General features: G+C 42.5%; 1 protein-coding gene across 5 annotated transcripts in view; it reads left to right on the top strand.

Moving 5' to 3' along the window:
• The window catches only part of EVI5 (ecotropic viral integration site 5), a 184877-nt gene extending 180205 nt beyond the window's left edge, over positions 1-4672 (top strand). For 4 of the 5 annotated variants that reach the window (XM_054721359.1, XM_054721358.1, XM_028129965.2 and 1 more), the window contains one exon: positions 504-4672. In XM_054721359.1, coding sequence (XP_054577334.1) covers positions 504-818 — 315 coding nt within the window. In that variant the 3' untranslated portion in view covers positions 819-4672. The remainder of the gene's footprint in view (positions 1-503) is intronic. The other variant, XM_054721360.1, reaches the window with a different exon arrangement.
• The last annotated feature ends 12157 nt before the right edge of the window (positions 4673-16829 follow it).

The raw sequence follows: 16829 nt of genomic DNA, 5'->3' as shown, positions 1-16829 counted from the left end.
ATAGTTTGGAGTATGACTTTTAAGTCCATATCTTCTGAAATATTTATAGATGAACTGATAGGATATCTAAGATCTACCTCAAAATAATCCAGGGACTGGAGAGGTATACTGTAATTAGATTATCAGTGTTGTGTTAGGTGATGGGTACATGGGGTTCATTGTATTACCTCTAGTAAAATGAAAGTTCAATCTGATTCTAAACTTTACTATTAGCTATGTGTCCTCAGCAACTTGCTCTACCTGAGTCTCTGTTTCCTATTCTCTGAAATGAGGATAATAAAATCTACCTTAATGACTGTTGTGATTATTCAATTAACATAGCACATTATGTGCCCATTACATAACACACAGGAGTGGCTCGAAAATTGGTAGTTACTATTCTATCTATAAATAGGAGGAAATCAATGTTTCATCTTCTTTAAACATGAAATGTTTGCTTTCTTGGTGAGGTATGTATATATTTCCCCCAGGTGACTGTATTAACTTGGATTTTGTTTTGACAGCTCAGGTGCCTAAAAGGCCAGAGGAGCTTCTTGGGCCAACCCCCTTTTGATGGAATCCACATTGTCAACCACTTAATAGGAGATGATGAGTCATCCCATTCCTCTGATGAAGATCTCATAGAGAATTCCTTACGGGAGAGTGGCATTGGTTTTCCTTTGCACAGGAAATCTGGTGTGATGTCTTTAGCCCCCACTGTGGCAGATGGTAGTGAAAGCGAAACAGAAGACAGTGTGATGGAGACCAGAGAGGGCAATCAAGTGGATCAAAAGGAACGGCCCCCAGGAAAGAGAGAATCGTACTCAACCACTGTCTGACCATCACTGTGAACTAGACTGTGGATTTTTTTAAGGGATCAGTTATATGATTAAGGGTTTTTGGGGACATATCTGTTTCATATGTACATATATATATTTTTCAATCTTACCTGCCTTTTGATCTTTGCCAAACCGTCACCACTGACTGACCATTGCCATAAAGTAGACTGGAATATGGTTAATGTGAAAAATAAGGTTCTAGCAGTATTACTGAATCTTAATGTTTCTTGTGTAGAAAATGTAATTATATCTATATGTGGAAACAATTTGAAGTTCTGAACTATGAAAATTTAATTTTCTTCAGACAAAACTGCTCTTGTGCAATATTTTATGCTTAGTAAACAAATTGTATATTTATGTTTATCAATTTGTTTCAGGGCAACTGTCTACAAACATTTGGCCAAGACACACATCTGATTTACCTTATGCTTTTGTGTTTGGGGGAATTTTTTTTTCCATTTGAAATTACTGCTTTATTAGTGGACCACTGAAAGTTCCCAAACACAGTGTCTTTTTCCCATATAATGTTTTAAATACAAATTAGGGTTAACTGTCTTGAGAGTTTTAAGTTTCGTTTGAATTTCTAATTTTTATGTGCATATCATATGATACTTCCATATATTGCTTATCATCCAGAGCAGTAAGTTAACTACAAATATATTGTTTTTTGTACATAATTTATAAATCTGCATCACCCAACATTGAACATCATTTTATATGGAGAATGTACATGTTGCAAAGTGACTGCCTTCAGCATTCTAACAGGACTTCTGTAAATACAAAGTTAAAAGGAAATTGAAAATAAAACCAAACACTAATATTTTAATAGTTTTAGTACTTTGCTTAGCATTCAACACTAGCAGATTTTATAACTGATGCTTGCTCAAAAACACTATTGATGAGACGTTTTAACTTCACGTGTATGAAACTAATAAATTGTCCATGATTAAAGAAGTTACAGCAAACATTACTTAGTGCTAATATTCTACTTAATATAAATTAAGCAATGGACTGAAGTCCAAGATACCCAACAATAATATCTGCAAGTCACCTATGAGCATTATCTTCAGATTCTTTAATTACTAATCTATAGATAAAGCCATAAGAATTATTTCCTACCAATTCTTCCCTTTTTTTATCATCTAGACTATTTTTTCCTAGGAAACTGAGTATCTATCATTGATAAATTGGAGGAAACACCCAAATTACACTTACACTATGGAAAGACAAGAATATGTTCACTGGATGATTCCCACTCTCATTTTCATCAGCATCCTATGAAAAAATAGCCTTGGAGGATAAGATGGGAAGGTTGGATTTAGTATAGAAATACAATTTTGCACAGTATGTTGCATGCAGAAAAAAAAAATTACAGAATGGAATAGAAGAGACAAAACTAGTTTTCTGTCTAACACCAGGAGTTAAGTCTTGTGCATCTCCGTGGACTAGGCTTCTCCAGGAAGCCCTGTGTAGCTATTTGCCTGAGAAAGGAGATTGAGAACATGCCTGCTGTGTCCGTAGCACTAGGCTAAATTCTAGAGCTTAAATAACTTACCTGTGGTCACATGGTAAGTAGCAGACCAAGATTTTAATGCAGGTCTCTCTGACACCAAAGTGTTGGAAAAGGTTCAGCTAATGAGTTTCAGTTCCCTGCTTTTCTGATAATTAATGTGATTTTAAATAAGTTTAAACCACACTTCACAGCTTTTGAGTATAGATACTATTCCTAGAATTGCCTGACTGGTGCTTCGGGGTGCATTACTGTCAGCCTGGAGTCTGTTGATGCTCAAGTGAAATGAGATGATTCATGGCCACATGGCTGCTTTGACACCCACATCAAGAAATCTGAATGATCTAGACCAGAGGTCAGCAACTGCACCCACGAACCAATTCCAGCCAGCTGCCTGTCTTTACGTGACCTCAAGCAGAAAGTTTTTTTTACGTTTTCAAATAGTTGAAGGAAAAAAATCAAAAGAATATTTTGTTACATGAAAATCATAAAATTCAGATTTAAATATTGACTAATTTTTATTGGATACCCATGGTTATCCATTATATACTGTCTATGGTTACTTTTATGTTACAGTGGCAAAGCTGAGTAGCCTAAACTATCTACTGTCTGGTCTTTAGAAAAAAAGTTTGCTGACCTTTGATTTAGATACTCTAAAATGTATGCTTGCTTCTTCAATTTGTCTTAATAGAGGATCGGACCATTTGCTTTTGCTATTGAGCTAATAGTTTGGAAACCTAAAATTTCCTGTTGGATCTTGTATTCAAAACTATTGAAAGTGTACCAGCTATTTTATATCATGAAGTCTGTGACACCATAGACAGATTTGGAAGGATATATGTGTCTTTGGAAATGGAGAAAGAAAGAATTCCAAAATCCCAGCACTGTTCTTCAAAGTATGTATGATTGACCTTTAAGGTATGCTTCATTGAGTCAATGTTATAATCTGACTTTAAAAGAAAGAACATCTTTCTGTAATCATGTTTGAATTCTAAATCTTGAAAGATATTCTTAGAGAATTTCCTAAGTACTTTTCCTGATTTGGAATTAGGTGTTAAAAGAATCACAGTAAGTAAACCCTAATCGATTGATACTCTTGTAATTTAGACAATGAAAAACAAGAAACAATCTTCTCATTCAATATCTTTGATTCAAATACTCCTTAGCAGAGTTTAAAATGTTCCTGACCTTTAGGATACAGTAGGATACTATGCTCTGATTTGATTCCATTTCATTCAAATTAAGACTGAGACATTGACAGTGTTTTCTTGATAGATTTTAATTATTTTGTCATTTAAATGTTACTCAGTTAAACAGAGTTGAGGAATATTGGAGAAGGGGGTAAAGTGAATGAAATAAATTTTTAAAACTCATAATAAATTAGAATAACACACACTCCCTTGGGCTAGTCACCTTCCTGGAGTCATTGCCACCCTGGGTTGAAAGACTAAGGGTAGAGGCTTACAAATGACCTAAATAAAGTGGAAATTGCATTGAGGTGATGAAACAGAACTTTTAGGTCAAGAAAATACTTGAACCACTCTTTTAAGAATTAGTGGTAAATTTTTCATCCTGGAAAAAGAAGTCAAAGATGTACCTTTCTACCCTATCTACCCTTTTTATTGATAAATATCAGGCACTCAGTATTGGATGATGAATTGAGACATCAAATCCCAAGTAACTGGCTGACTATTTTGGACGAAAAAAACAACTTTTTCTTGGCTCATGATGCAACTTGTTACTCTCCAGATAGTGCCTTTGATTGAAAACAAGGTGTAGACCTTTTTAAGTATATTATTTATGACATAAGAAATTATTTGGCTCCTCATTATCCTTTATCTTTTACATAATGCACTATAATTTTCATATTTAAATAAGAAAAGTAGATTAATTGTATTTTGGTAAAGCCCTTTTATGGCCAGCTTGATTATTGTGATGCCAGATGTTGACAGCTAACACTTCAGAAATCAATGATTTACTTTTATTAAAACAGTGAGTTTTAGCAAGAAAGTTCTTGTTGCTCTATTATTAACAAAACAGTACGTTTTTAAATTAATTAATTTTAATTCATTCTGAAATTAAAATTTCTGGTTAAAAGTGGAGTGTATGCTATTTATAATCTAAGTTTTTACATCATATCCATTGATCTACCTGTTCCCTTTTCACTCCAAAGAAGAGATGCCAGAATAATACATTATGCTAGAATAATACATTATACTATAGAGATGCAAAATTATAATGTATTTTATTTTACCATTGAAATTTCTTATTGTAACGTATGATAACCTGAAATGTTTCCTTGTGCCTTTGCTTTAAACAATTAAAGTTTTTCATTTTATAAGAATTCTTGTTTCCTTAAACTATTCAACTCAAAAGGGAAGATGCATCAAAACATTAAAAAATCTACAGAGATGTACCACTCATACATTGACGCCTAGTCAGAGAAGGAGACCATCAAACACCATGAATAACCAAGGTAATGAGGCAGCTCAGAAAGAAAATGAAAAATCTTCAGATAATTAACTTAAAGACATGGAAATGTGTGATTTAAATTACAGAAATTGCAGTTCTGAAAAAAATAAGATGCAAAACACTAAAAAAAGTTGCTTGGCCCAACATCAGATACTCATTAGTGAGGTTTTTGCTCCATGGGTACAGGGACCATATCCACCTTAGTACCAGACAGAGAGGCTGGTATGTGATATTTTTCAATGTAATAAAAGGCCAGATATCTATTTCCTTTAGGAACATACTAATTTAAAAAATATATATATTAATGGCAATAGTTTCATCTCATTGTATTTTAGTTAAAATAACTAGAGGCCCGGTGCATGAAATTCATGCACTGGAGTTGGGGGGATTCCCTCAGCCCGGCCTGCAGTCCGGGACCCCGCATGCCTTACCGCCCACCTGCTTGATGCTCCTGCTTGGCTCGCTGCTCCTTAGTGCTGCCGCGGAGGCAGGAGAAGTTCCCATCACCGCCGCTGCACTCACCAGCCGTGAGCAAGGCTTCTGGCTGAGCGGCACTCCCCCTGTGAGAGCGTACTGACCACCAGGGGGCAGCTCCTGCGTTGAGCGTTTGCCCCTGGTGGTCATTGTGCATCATAGCAACCAGTCATTCTGGTTGTTCCGCTGTAATGGCCACTTAGGCTTTTATTGTATAGACTAGGGGCCTGGTGCACAAAATTTGTGCACTGGGGGGGGGGGCCTTAGCCCAGCCTGCCCCCTCTCACAGATTGGGAGCCCTCAGGGGATGTCCTACTGACGACTTAGGCCCGCTTCCCATGGGGAGCGGGCCTAAACCGCAGTCTGGCCTCCCTCTGTGGGAGGCGAAGGGGCTGATCAGGGGAAGGCACCAGCCCCATCACCCCACTGCTGCAGCCACTGCCAGCCACTGCAGCCGCCAAGGTGTTTTCATCAACATGGACTCCAGTCTCTTTACCATGAAAAAATGACAACTTTCTTTAGGCATTTTCAGGATGTATCTTTCATAGGATATGACATTTCTTTTTTTTTATCCTCACCTGAGGATATGTTTCTGTTGATTTTTAGAGAGTGTGAAAGAGAGAGAAACATCAATGTGAGAGGGACACTTTGATTGGTTGCCTCCTGCATGAGCCCTGACCTGGGCCCCAGCCAGGGAGGAGCCTGTAACCTAGGTACATGCCCTTGATCAGAATCGAACCCGGACCCTGCTGTGGGCAGGCCGAGGCTTTATCCACTGATCCAAACCGGCTAGGGCAGGATGTGACATTTCTTAGCCCTCCAGCAGCGGACCTTCGTTTTCTTCTCCAGGAGTGTGGTGGAAAAACCCTAGATCACCTTCTTGGATTCTTATAACCCAAGTTACCAAGAACACTGCAAGTGGCGGCGTACAGGGAGCTTAGCCCGTGAGAGGTCAGAAAAGGTGTTTATGCTCGAACTGATTTGGCTCAGTGGATAGAGCGTCGGCCTGCAGACTGAAGGGTCCCAGGTTTGATTCCTGTTAAGGGCATGTACCTTGGTTGGGGGCACATCCCCAGTAGAGAATGTGCAGGAGGCAGCTGATCAATGTTTCTCTCTCATCAATGTTTCCGACTGTCTATTCCTCTCCCCTCTTTGTAAAAAATCAATAAAATATATTTTTTTAAAAAAGAAAAGAAAAGGTGTTTCCTCTGCAGTAAATGTGCAGAGGACCCCCTGTGTTGTGTCCACTGGGCTAGGGGTGTGTCCCGTGGCCTGGGAGGGCACACCCCCAAGGCCGTATGCCCTGTGTTGTGTGTGCCAGGCTGGGGGCATGGACCCGGGCTGTGCGGCGGCTGCCGGGGGCACTCCCCCAAGGCCAGCAGCCCCGTGTTGTGTGCACTGGGCTGGGGGCGTGCACCCGGTCCCATAGGCCCGGAGTGGCCGGGGGCGTTCTGGGACCCCGGCCGCTCAGGGCCTACGCGTGGGCCTACAGGCTAGGAGAGGCCTGGGTCTCAAGGATGTTCCTGGGACCCAGGTTGCTCGGTGCCTGTGTATGCAAATTAACCCACCATCTTTGTTGGGTTGATTTGCATACTCACTCCTGGTTGGCTAGTGGGTGTCATGGAGGTACAGTCAATTTGCATATCTCTTATTAGTGTAGATTAGCAACTAATTCAATAAATTATTCAAATATCTATAATTAGAATATACATAGAGATGCTATTATAAGAAATGTATGGCTTCTGCATTTTTATTACAATGTTACTATCACTTAGTTCAGAAGCCATAGTATACTATATATTCTGCCTTATCCCTAAAAGGATTTAATGTATTTTATAAAGGTACATGAAATATGACAAGTGTACATGAAATATGGTACATGAAATAAAGGTACATGAAATATGACAAATGTCAGCAGTGCCAGGGTTTCTCCACCTTGGCACTGTTGACATTTGGGGCCAAATTACTGCAAGTGACTGTCCTGTACATTGTGGAATGTTTAGCAGCATCCTTGGCATCTACACACTAAATGACAGTAGCATCCCCTCCTTGCGTATGACAACTGCAAATGTCTCCCTCCCGTCATTGCTACATGTCCTTGGTAGGGAGGGACTGAGAATGAAATTGCCTCTGGTTGAGAATCTCAGATATAAATTTAGATAGAAGTGGTTACAAAAACAAAGGGCACTAGGACCAAAACTAAAAATGCCTGTACTAGTAAAGATGGTTCACAAATTTGGAGTCAGTGAGAAAACTGAAACCTGAACCACAATGAGGTGTTACTTCACACTTATTAGGATGGCTATTCAAAACAAGCAACATGTTGACAAGGAAAAATTGGAACCTTGTATATTGCTGCAGAGAATGTAAAGCGGTGCAACCACTATGGAAAAGTTTTGGCAGTTCCTCAAAACAGAGTTACCATATAATCCAGCAATTCCACTTCTGGATATATACTCAGAAGAAAGCAGGGACTCAAACAGATATTTGTACACCAATGTTCATAATAGCATTACAAGAGCCAAAAGGTGGAAACACAAATGATCAATAGATGAATGGGTAAGTAAAAGGTGGTATGTACTGGGTATGACAAAAAGAGGTTTACAGTTGTATGTGAAACACAGAGTTTATTCTTCTATTATTTACTAAATAGAGGCCCGGTGCATGAAATTCATGCACGAAGGGGGGTGTCCCTTAGCCCAGTCTGCACCCTCTCCAATCTGGGACCCCTTAAGGGATGTCCGACAGCAGTTGGACATCCCTCTCACAATCCAGGACTGCTGGCTCCCAACCGCTCGCCTGCCTGCCTTCCTGATTGCCCCTAACCGCTTCTGCCTGCCAGCCTGATCACCCCCTAACCACTCCCTTGCCAGCCTGATGGACACCTAACTGCTCCCTGGCCGGCCTGATTGCCCCTAACTGCCCTCCCTGCCGGCCTGGTCACCCCTAACTGCCCTCGCCTGCCAGTCTGGTCACCCCTAACTGCCCTCCCCTGCTGGCCCAGTCAACCCTAACTGCCCTCCCCTGCAGGCCTGGTCTCCCCCAACTGTCCTCCACTGCAGGCCTGGTCCCCCTCAACTGCCCTCCCCTGCAGGCCTGGTCACCCCCAACTGCCCTTCTCTGCTGGCCTGGTCACCCCTAACTTCCCACAACTGCCCTCCCCTGCAGGCCATCTTGTGGCGGCCGTCTTGTGTCCACATGGAGGCAGCCATCTTTGACCACATGGGGGCGGCCATCTTATGTCTTGGGGTGATGGTCAATTTGCATATTACTCTTTTATTAGATAGGATTATGGTATTATTCCCATACAAACAACTGTAAGCCTATTTTTGTCCCACCCTGTACATATAATGGAATGTTATTGAATTATAAAAAGGGAAGAAATTTTGATACATGCTACAATGTGGATGAACCTTAAAAACATGCTAAGTGAAATAAGCCAGACACATAGTATGGTTTCACTGATATGAAGTACCGAGAGCAGCAAATTCGTAGAAGTACAGTATAGTAGTTGTTAGCAGGGAGTAGGGATATGGGGAAAGGGGAAGTTAGTGTTTAATGGACCAGAGTTTCTGTTTGGGGTGATGAAAAAGTTCTGGAAACGGATAATGATGATGGTTGCGCAACACAATGTATTTAATGCCACTGAATTGTACAATTTAAAATGTTTAAAATGGTTTTTTTTTGTGTTTTTTTTTTAAAAAAGACATGTTGGTCTACGGGGATACCACCCTGAACACGCCCGATCTCGTCTGATCTCGGAAGCTAACAAAGGCATGTTGCCCTAGCCAATTTGGCTCAGGGGATACAGCATCAGCCCAAAGGGTCCCAGGTTCGATTCTGGTCAAGGGCATGTACCTCGGTTGCAGGTTCCTCTCCAGCCCGGACCCTGGTCGGGGCTCATGCAGGAGACAACCAATGGATGTGTTTCTCTCACATCCATATTTCTGTCTTTCCCTCTCTCTTCCACTCTCTCTAAAAATCAATGGAAAAATATCCTCGGGTGAGGATTATAAAAATAACAAAATAAATAAAGTTTAAAAAAAAGGGCATGTTAAAAACTTAGCATCAGCTTATAAATGAAATATGTTCAAACAAAGATTTATAGAAGGAAAAAAACAAAGCCTAAAAGTTATCAAATTTATCCATTGTACTTGCCCATGAAATACAAACTGTTTTTTCAGGTTTAGAATTCTGGCACTAGACTGGGACTCGAGCTTTGTGCTGATGACACCTGGACAGGACGCACTTCCAGCCTCCTTGCTGCTCCTTGATCAGCAGATGCGACCCAGGGCCTGGCCCCTCTTGGAAGTCCTTCCGCCACATTCCCGCAGGTTAGTCCCCCACCTCCTCCCGGTGTCTGCTCAAGTGTCACCTGCACGGGAAGCCTTTTCTGATCCTCCCTTTTAAAAAGCCCCTCCCCAGCTTTATTTTTCTCCGCAGCATCGATGACTGTCTGACAGCCTACGCGCTTTACATCTTCATTTGTTTTTGTTCGTCTCCCCACACTAGAATGCAAGCTCTATGATTTTTGTCTCTGCCCCCAGAATTCAGAGCAGTGCCATAGCTCACAATAAATGTTTGTCGAATGAGTGAAATGAGTAGTTGAGTAAATCACTGTGCCTCAGACAGTTCACTATTAAAATGGATAGACACCACCTGTGAAATGCAGATGTCAGCGGGAAGCCCAGAATTGCAACGCACCACCTAGCTCCGGAGTCCTCCCATCGCTGAACCCTACTTTGTTGGCACAAGGCATCCACCAGGAGCTGCTGAAGCGGCAGAGATGAACCAGACCAACTCTTGTCCGACTCATGAACCGGAGATGCAGGGTACCGATAAGATGCTACGGGAATTTCAGAGATTACGTCCAGCTTGGGTTAAGGGCCTCCTTTGTACCCTTCCCCCTTCCCTGCCCATCCAAAAGCTCTGCCCTGCACCAGGGCAGGGATCATGGTCCCTGTTCTGTGTGCCCCAGGGTCTCCTATCCAAAAACCTGCTCTTACCTAGGTGCTCATGTCTCCTGTGTGGGTGTAAGGCTACATCTCTCCGTCACTCTAGATTTTACCAAAGATGGCTAGCAATGAAGCATCTTAAACCGGTGTGGAGGATTTTAGACACATAGAAACTACATACCCTCCTGAATTGATTCTTTTTAAAAATATATATTTTACTGATTTCAGAGAGGAAGGGAGAGGGAGAGAGAGATAGAAGCATCAATGATGAGGGAGTCATTGATCCGCTGCCTCCTGCACGCCCCCTACCAGGGATCGAGCCCACAACCCTGGGCATGTGCCCCGGTTGGGTATCGAACCGGGAACTCCTAGTTCATAGGTCAGCGGTCAACCACTGAGCCACACTGCCGGGCCTGAATTGATTCTTAGAAGGTAGCTGCTCCTTGGCCTCACTCTCGTCACCCAGGGCTGGCCACTGTTTCAGAGACTGGATCGGGTCTTCTCTCCTCAGTAACAGGGGAGAGCAGGGCAGGTGGAAAGAAACGAGTGGGCTTTAAAGATGTCGTTTCTCTGATATTTTTTTTAAAAGGAAATGCTTACTGTACACATGAGAGACTCCGAGGCGGAGAGATGCCGTGGCAGTTGAGATGCACCTGGGAGCTCCTAACTGTTCCCTGCCTCCGCCTGTGGGGTGGGAGCAGCCATTGCCCACAACCCCCACAGCCCCCACAGCCCAGCAGCAGCCGGTCAAGTCTCCGCGCCTGTCTCCGCCCCGGCCGAGGGCTCTTCCTCTCCAGGGCCAGGCCTTCCTGGCCTGTGGTGCCAGCTCTGCCCTTCCCACCCCAGGACTGGACTAGGTGCCCTCCTTGGTGTTGGCTGTACTTCTACCTTCCAGGCACAATTGTGTGTGGACCTGCCAACCCTGACCAGGCTGACTTCGCGGTGGGCAGAGGAGACAACATCTACTGCCCACTGCCCTGCCCGGTCCCTTCTGCTTATGAGTCCAGCCCCTGCTCTTGAGCCCTTCCCTGGAGCTCAGGAGTGAACCAACCTCGCTCCATTTGCAAAGAGAGTTTTAAAACCTTTGGTGCACGAATAAATGTGTGTGTCTGCAGCCTCCTTACTACCAGGTAAGCTTCCGGACAGGCTTTGATGGCTCAGCCTAAAGGGGTCTCTGAGCCACATCCCTCTCCCCAGCCTCCCGGGCCAGGCCAAGCTGCTGGCAGAACTGCAAAGGCCAACTTCCAGGTGAGGGAGTGGAAAACCAAACAATGGGAGTCGTGGTTATACAGCATAAATGGATGAAAAGCGTCATGCATTTCTGCCCCAGTTAGGTTTTAGTCCATTCAGAGATTAGGCCAGGTCCAGCGGCCCTTTCCTGGCAAACTGCCTTCCAGTTGTGTTCCCTGAGAGATGTTCCTGGCCGCGGCCCCCCTGGCCAGTGCTGGGATTTGAGTAATCACAGGCCCAAGTGGGGTGTGTGGGAAGGTGTGTTGTTTGGTCTGGCTCGCAGCCCTTGACACTCTGTAGCTATTTTAAACAGATCCCACAGCCTTTCATTTGCTTCACTAATTTCTCTAAAATAGAACTGTTTACTTGTGGGTCAAAATTGAAGAAGCTTCTTGTTCATCACCAAACCGCTCTTTGGCAAGACTGGAAACAGCGCATGTGCCAGAGCCCCAAAGGGTTTGACGCATAGTGAGTGCTCAGTCGGTGTTAGCTCAAGAGACATCGCGTGTTGCACTCTGACCCCCCAGAACCAGTACAGGCCACTCGGTCGGTAAAGGGGTACTCCTCCTCCTGCCTTGACTTCATCTACACTCCACTATCTGTATTTTCACTGTCTACGTGGTATTGCCACATAAATGCATTGTTTGAGGTAATGGTGCGACAGTATCTATTTCCTCATTTCTGCCAGTGGTGGGAATTATACCAGCTGTTGTTATTATCATCCCATACCCTTCAATCTCAGCAGTTTACAACATCATTTCTCACTCCTGCTACATGTCCATCAAAAGTTGGGGGCCCTACTCCACATTGTTTTTACTCGGGGACACAGGCTGAGGAGCACTGCTGACTGTTACAGCAGAGGAGAATGATATGGTGAACCACATGCTGGCTCCCAAAGCTCCTGCCAGGGACTTATACACACACACATCACTCCCAGTCACATTTCACTGGCTGAGGTATGTCACATGACTAAGACTCCCTCAGAGAGAGGCAATGAATATTTGGAAACATAGTATTTAACTTTGTGCTAACAACTAGTTTAACTACATTTTTAATTCATACAACATTAAATTCAGCCTTTTAAAAGATACAATTACATCATTCTTATTATCTACACTAATAAAAGAGAAACATGCAAATTGACCGTACCTTTGCTACACCTACAAGCCATGCCCACCAGCCAATCAGGAGTGAGTATGCAAATTAACCCAACCAAGATGGCGGTGGCCATGGAGCTGGAGTGAGCAAGAGGCTTGGGTTGCCCCCAGCGATGGAGGAAGCAAAGCTTCCCGCCTGCCCTGGCCGGCCCTGGCCTCTGCTCAAGGCTACGAAGTTTCAATTATAGAAAAAAAATCCCAGATACCTGCTTCCAGCCTGCCCTGGCCTCCACTCAAGGCTACAAAGTTTTAATTATAGAAGATAAATAAATCCCAACAAAAATGGCAGCGGCCACGGAGCTGGAGCGAGCAGGAGGCTTGGGTTGCCCCCAGCGATGGAGGAAGCCAAGCTTTCCACCTGCCCTGGCCGGCTCTGGCCTCCACTCAAGGCTACAAAGTTTCAATTATAGAAGATAAATAAATCCCAGATACTTGCTTCCAGCCAACCCTGGCCTCCACTCAAGGAGGCACTGAAAAAAAAAAAAGAAAAAAAAAAAAGGAGGGGTTGGGAGCTTGGGTCACTGGGGGGGTGATCAGGCCAGGATGGGATGGCAGTTGTGGGTGATCAGGCTGGTGGGGGGCAGGGCCGTTAGGGGTAAGCAGACCAGCAGGGGGGCCAGTTGGGGGTGAGCAGGCCATCAGTGGGGGTCAGTTGGAGGTGATCAGGACAGTGGGGTGGGGGCAGTTTGGAGCAAGCAGGCCAGGAGGGGGACAGTTGGGGGTGAGCAGACCAGTGGGGAGGGAAGGCAGGGGCGAGCAGGCCAGTGGGGGGGGGGGCAGTTGGGGGTGAGCAGGCTGGCGGGGGGGCATTTGGGAGTGAGCAGGCTGGTGGCGGGGGGCAGTTGGGGGTGAGCAGGCCGGCAGGCAGAGTGGTTAGGGGCAATCAGGCAGGCAGGCAGGCAGGTGAGCGGCTGGAGTCAGCAGTCCTGAATTGTGAGAGGGATGTCCGACTGCCGGTTTAGGCCCAATCCCTGTAAACTGGCAGTAGGACATCCTTCAAGGGGTCCCAGATTGGAGAGGGTGCAGGCCAGGCTGAGGAACACCGCCCCCCACCCCCCCGTGCATGAATTTCGTGCACCAGGCCACTAGTATGTACAGAATTGTGCAACCATAACCACTAGAAATAATGGTTCACACCATTCACATCAATATCATAATATTTTTATCACCCCAAAAAGAATCTCCATATCCATTAGCAGTCACTCTATACTCTCTCCTCCCCACAGCTTTCACTGTTACTAGGCAACTACTCATCTACTTTGTTTCCATGCATTTGCCCATTCAGGACATTTCATATAAATGAATTATCAATACTACCTTTCTGTTTCACTTAGCATAATGTTTTTGAGACTCATTCATGTTGTGGCATGTATTAGTACTTCATCCCTTTATTTTTGCTGAATAATATTCCCGTATATGGGTATTCCACATTTTGTTTATCCATTCATCAATTAATAAACATTTGAGTTGATACTAGTTTTTTAAAAAAACTTTTAATTGAGTTTTGGGGAGAGAGGAAGGGAAAGGGAGAGAGATACAAACATCAATAATGAAAGAGAATCATTGATTGGCTGCCTCCTGCATGCCCACTACTGGGGCTCAAGCCCGCAACACAGGCATGTGCCCTGACAGGGAATCCAACCATGACCTCTTGGTTCCTGGGTCAACATTCAACCACTGAGCCACAATGGCCAGGCTGATACTAGTTTTTTTGCTGTTGTGAATGGTACTGCTGTGAATACTCATGTACATGTTTCTATGTGGACATAGGTTTTCAATTCTCTTGGGTATATACTTAGAAGTAGAATTTCTGGATCAGATTAACATTCTGAGGAACTACCAAACTGTTTCAAGTGTCTGTAGTATTTTACAATCTCACCAACAATGTATGAGGGTTCCAATTTCTCCACATCCTCATCAACATTTATTATTGTCTATCCTTTTTATTTTAGGCATTCTAGTGGGAGTGAAATGGTATTTCAATGTGCTTTCATTTTGCATTTCCATAATGACTAATAATATTGACCATCTTTTTATGTGCTTATTGATTCTTTGTTTATCTTCTTTGAAAATGTCTATTTACGGTAAATCTTTGTCCATTTTTTAATTGTTTTTTTTTAATTGTTAAATTGTGAAAATGTAAGCCATGAAACCATAAAAATTCTAGAAGGAACCATAGAGAGCAAAATCTCAAGACATCTCTTGTAGCAATATTTACAGATACATCTCCTACGACAAAGAAAATTAAGGAGAAAATAAACAAATGGCACTACATCAAAATAAAAATCTTTGGCACAGCAAAAGAAACCATCAACAAAATGAAAAGGGAGCCCACTGTTTGGGAGAACATATTTGGCAATGATACATCTGATAAAGAGTTAATATACAAAATATATAAGGAGCTCATACAACTTAACAGAAGGAAGATGAACAATCCAATTTAGAAAATAAAATGGGCAAAGAAACTAAATAGATACTTCTCCAAAGAGGACATATAAATGGCCAAGAGAGATATGAAAAAATGCTCAAAGTCACTGATCATCAGAGAGACGCAAATTAAAATGACAATGAGGTATCACCTCACACCTGTCAGAATGGCTATCATCAATAAATTAACAAATGACAAGTGCTGGTAAGGATGTGGAGAAAAGGGAACCCTAGTACACTGCTGGTGGGAATGCAGACTGGTACAGCCACTATGGAAATCAGTATGGAGTTTCCTAAAAAAAATTAAATATGGAACTGCCATTTGACCCAGTGATTCCATTTCTAGTAATATATCCTAAGAAACCCAAAATACCAATCAGAAAGAATGTATGCACCACTATGTTCATAGCAGCACAATTTACAATAGCTAAGATCTGGAAACAGCCCAAGTGCCCATCAGTAGATGAATGGGTAAAAAAGCAGTAGTATATTTACTCAGTGGAATACTATGCGGCAGTAAAAAAGAATCTCTTTTGAGACAGCATGGAGGGACCTGGAGAGTATCATGCTGAGTGAAATAAGTCAGTCAGAAAAAGACAAGTATCACATGATCTCCCTCATGTGGAATCTAATAAACAAACAGAGTGGATCCAGAGACATGGAAGCATGGAACAGAGTGCGAAATCTCAGAGGGAAGGTGGGGGAGGGTGGGTGGTTGGGAAGTAATCAAAGACCTTGTATACATACATGCATAACTCTTGGACACAGACAATGGGGTGGTGAGGACCTGGGGCGAGGGATGGGAGTGGACTGGAGGGGGTCAATGGGAGGGAAAAAAGGACATATATAATACTTTCAACAATAAAGAATTATTTAAAAAATTAAAATAAATTAAGCCAATAATGGCAATACAATAAATAAACAGTTAAATTATCAGAATTCTTTATGTATTCTGCATTCAGTCCCTTACTTTTCTATGAGCTATCTTTTCACTTTCTTTTTTTTTTTCCTTTTCACTTTCTTAATGGTGTCCTTTGAAGCACAAAAGTGTTTAATTTTTATTAAGTCCATTTTGTATATTTTTTCTTTGGTTGCTTGTGCATTTGTTGTTATAGCTAAGAAACCATTGCCTAAGTTTTCTTCTAGGAGTTTTATAGTTTTAACTCTTACATTTAGTTTGATGGTCCATTTTTTAATATGGTGTGAGGGACAAAGTACATTATAAATCTTTTATTTTGGAATAATTTTAGATTTACAGGAAAGTTACAAAGATTGTACACAGTTTTCATACACCCTTCACCTAGCTTCCCTAATGTCTAACATAACTATAGTACATTTGTCAAAATAAGAAATTATTGATGGCACTATAGTTTTAACTAAATTACAGACTTTATTCACATTCCACCCATTTTTCCACTAATGTCCTCTTTTTCTATTTCAGGATTTAATCCAGGATACCATACTGTGTTTAGCTAGGTACTTTTAATATAGTAAGTAATGCAATCCTCACAACAATATAAACATCTTTTATTTACAAATGAGGAAATGAAGGCATTGGAGAGCTTAAGTAACTTTTCCAAGGCTATGTAGCCAGTAAGTGATGGAATTGCTCTTATCTTCATCATTAATCCCAAATTCTAGGTAAATCACATTACATCCTCTGGTTGCCTCCCATGGAAGAACCAGGGGAGTTAAATTTTGTGATATGTTGGTGGCCTGAAAATGTTTTTATTCTCTTTTATGGATAGTTTGGCATTATGGCAGAGACTGCCTGATGTCTGCCAAT

This window comes from Eptesicus fuscus, chromosome 9 (genome assembly GCF_027574615.1).
Source record: "Eptesicus fuscus isolate TK198812 chromosome 9, DD_ASM_mEF_20220401, whole genome shotgun sequence".
Lineage (NCBI taxonomy): Eukaryota > Metazoa > Chordata > Mammalia > Chiroptera > Vespertilionidae > Eptesicus > Eptesicus fuscus.
This window is presented reverse-complemented; position numbering and strand designations above follow the sequence as displayed.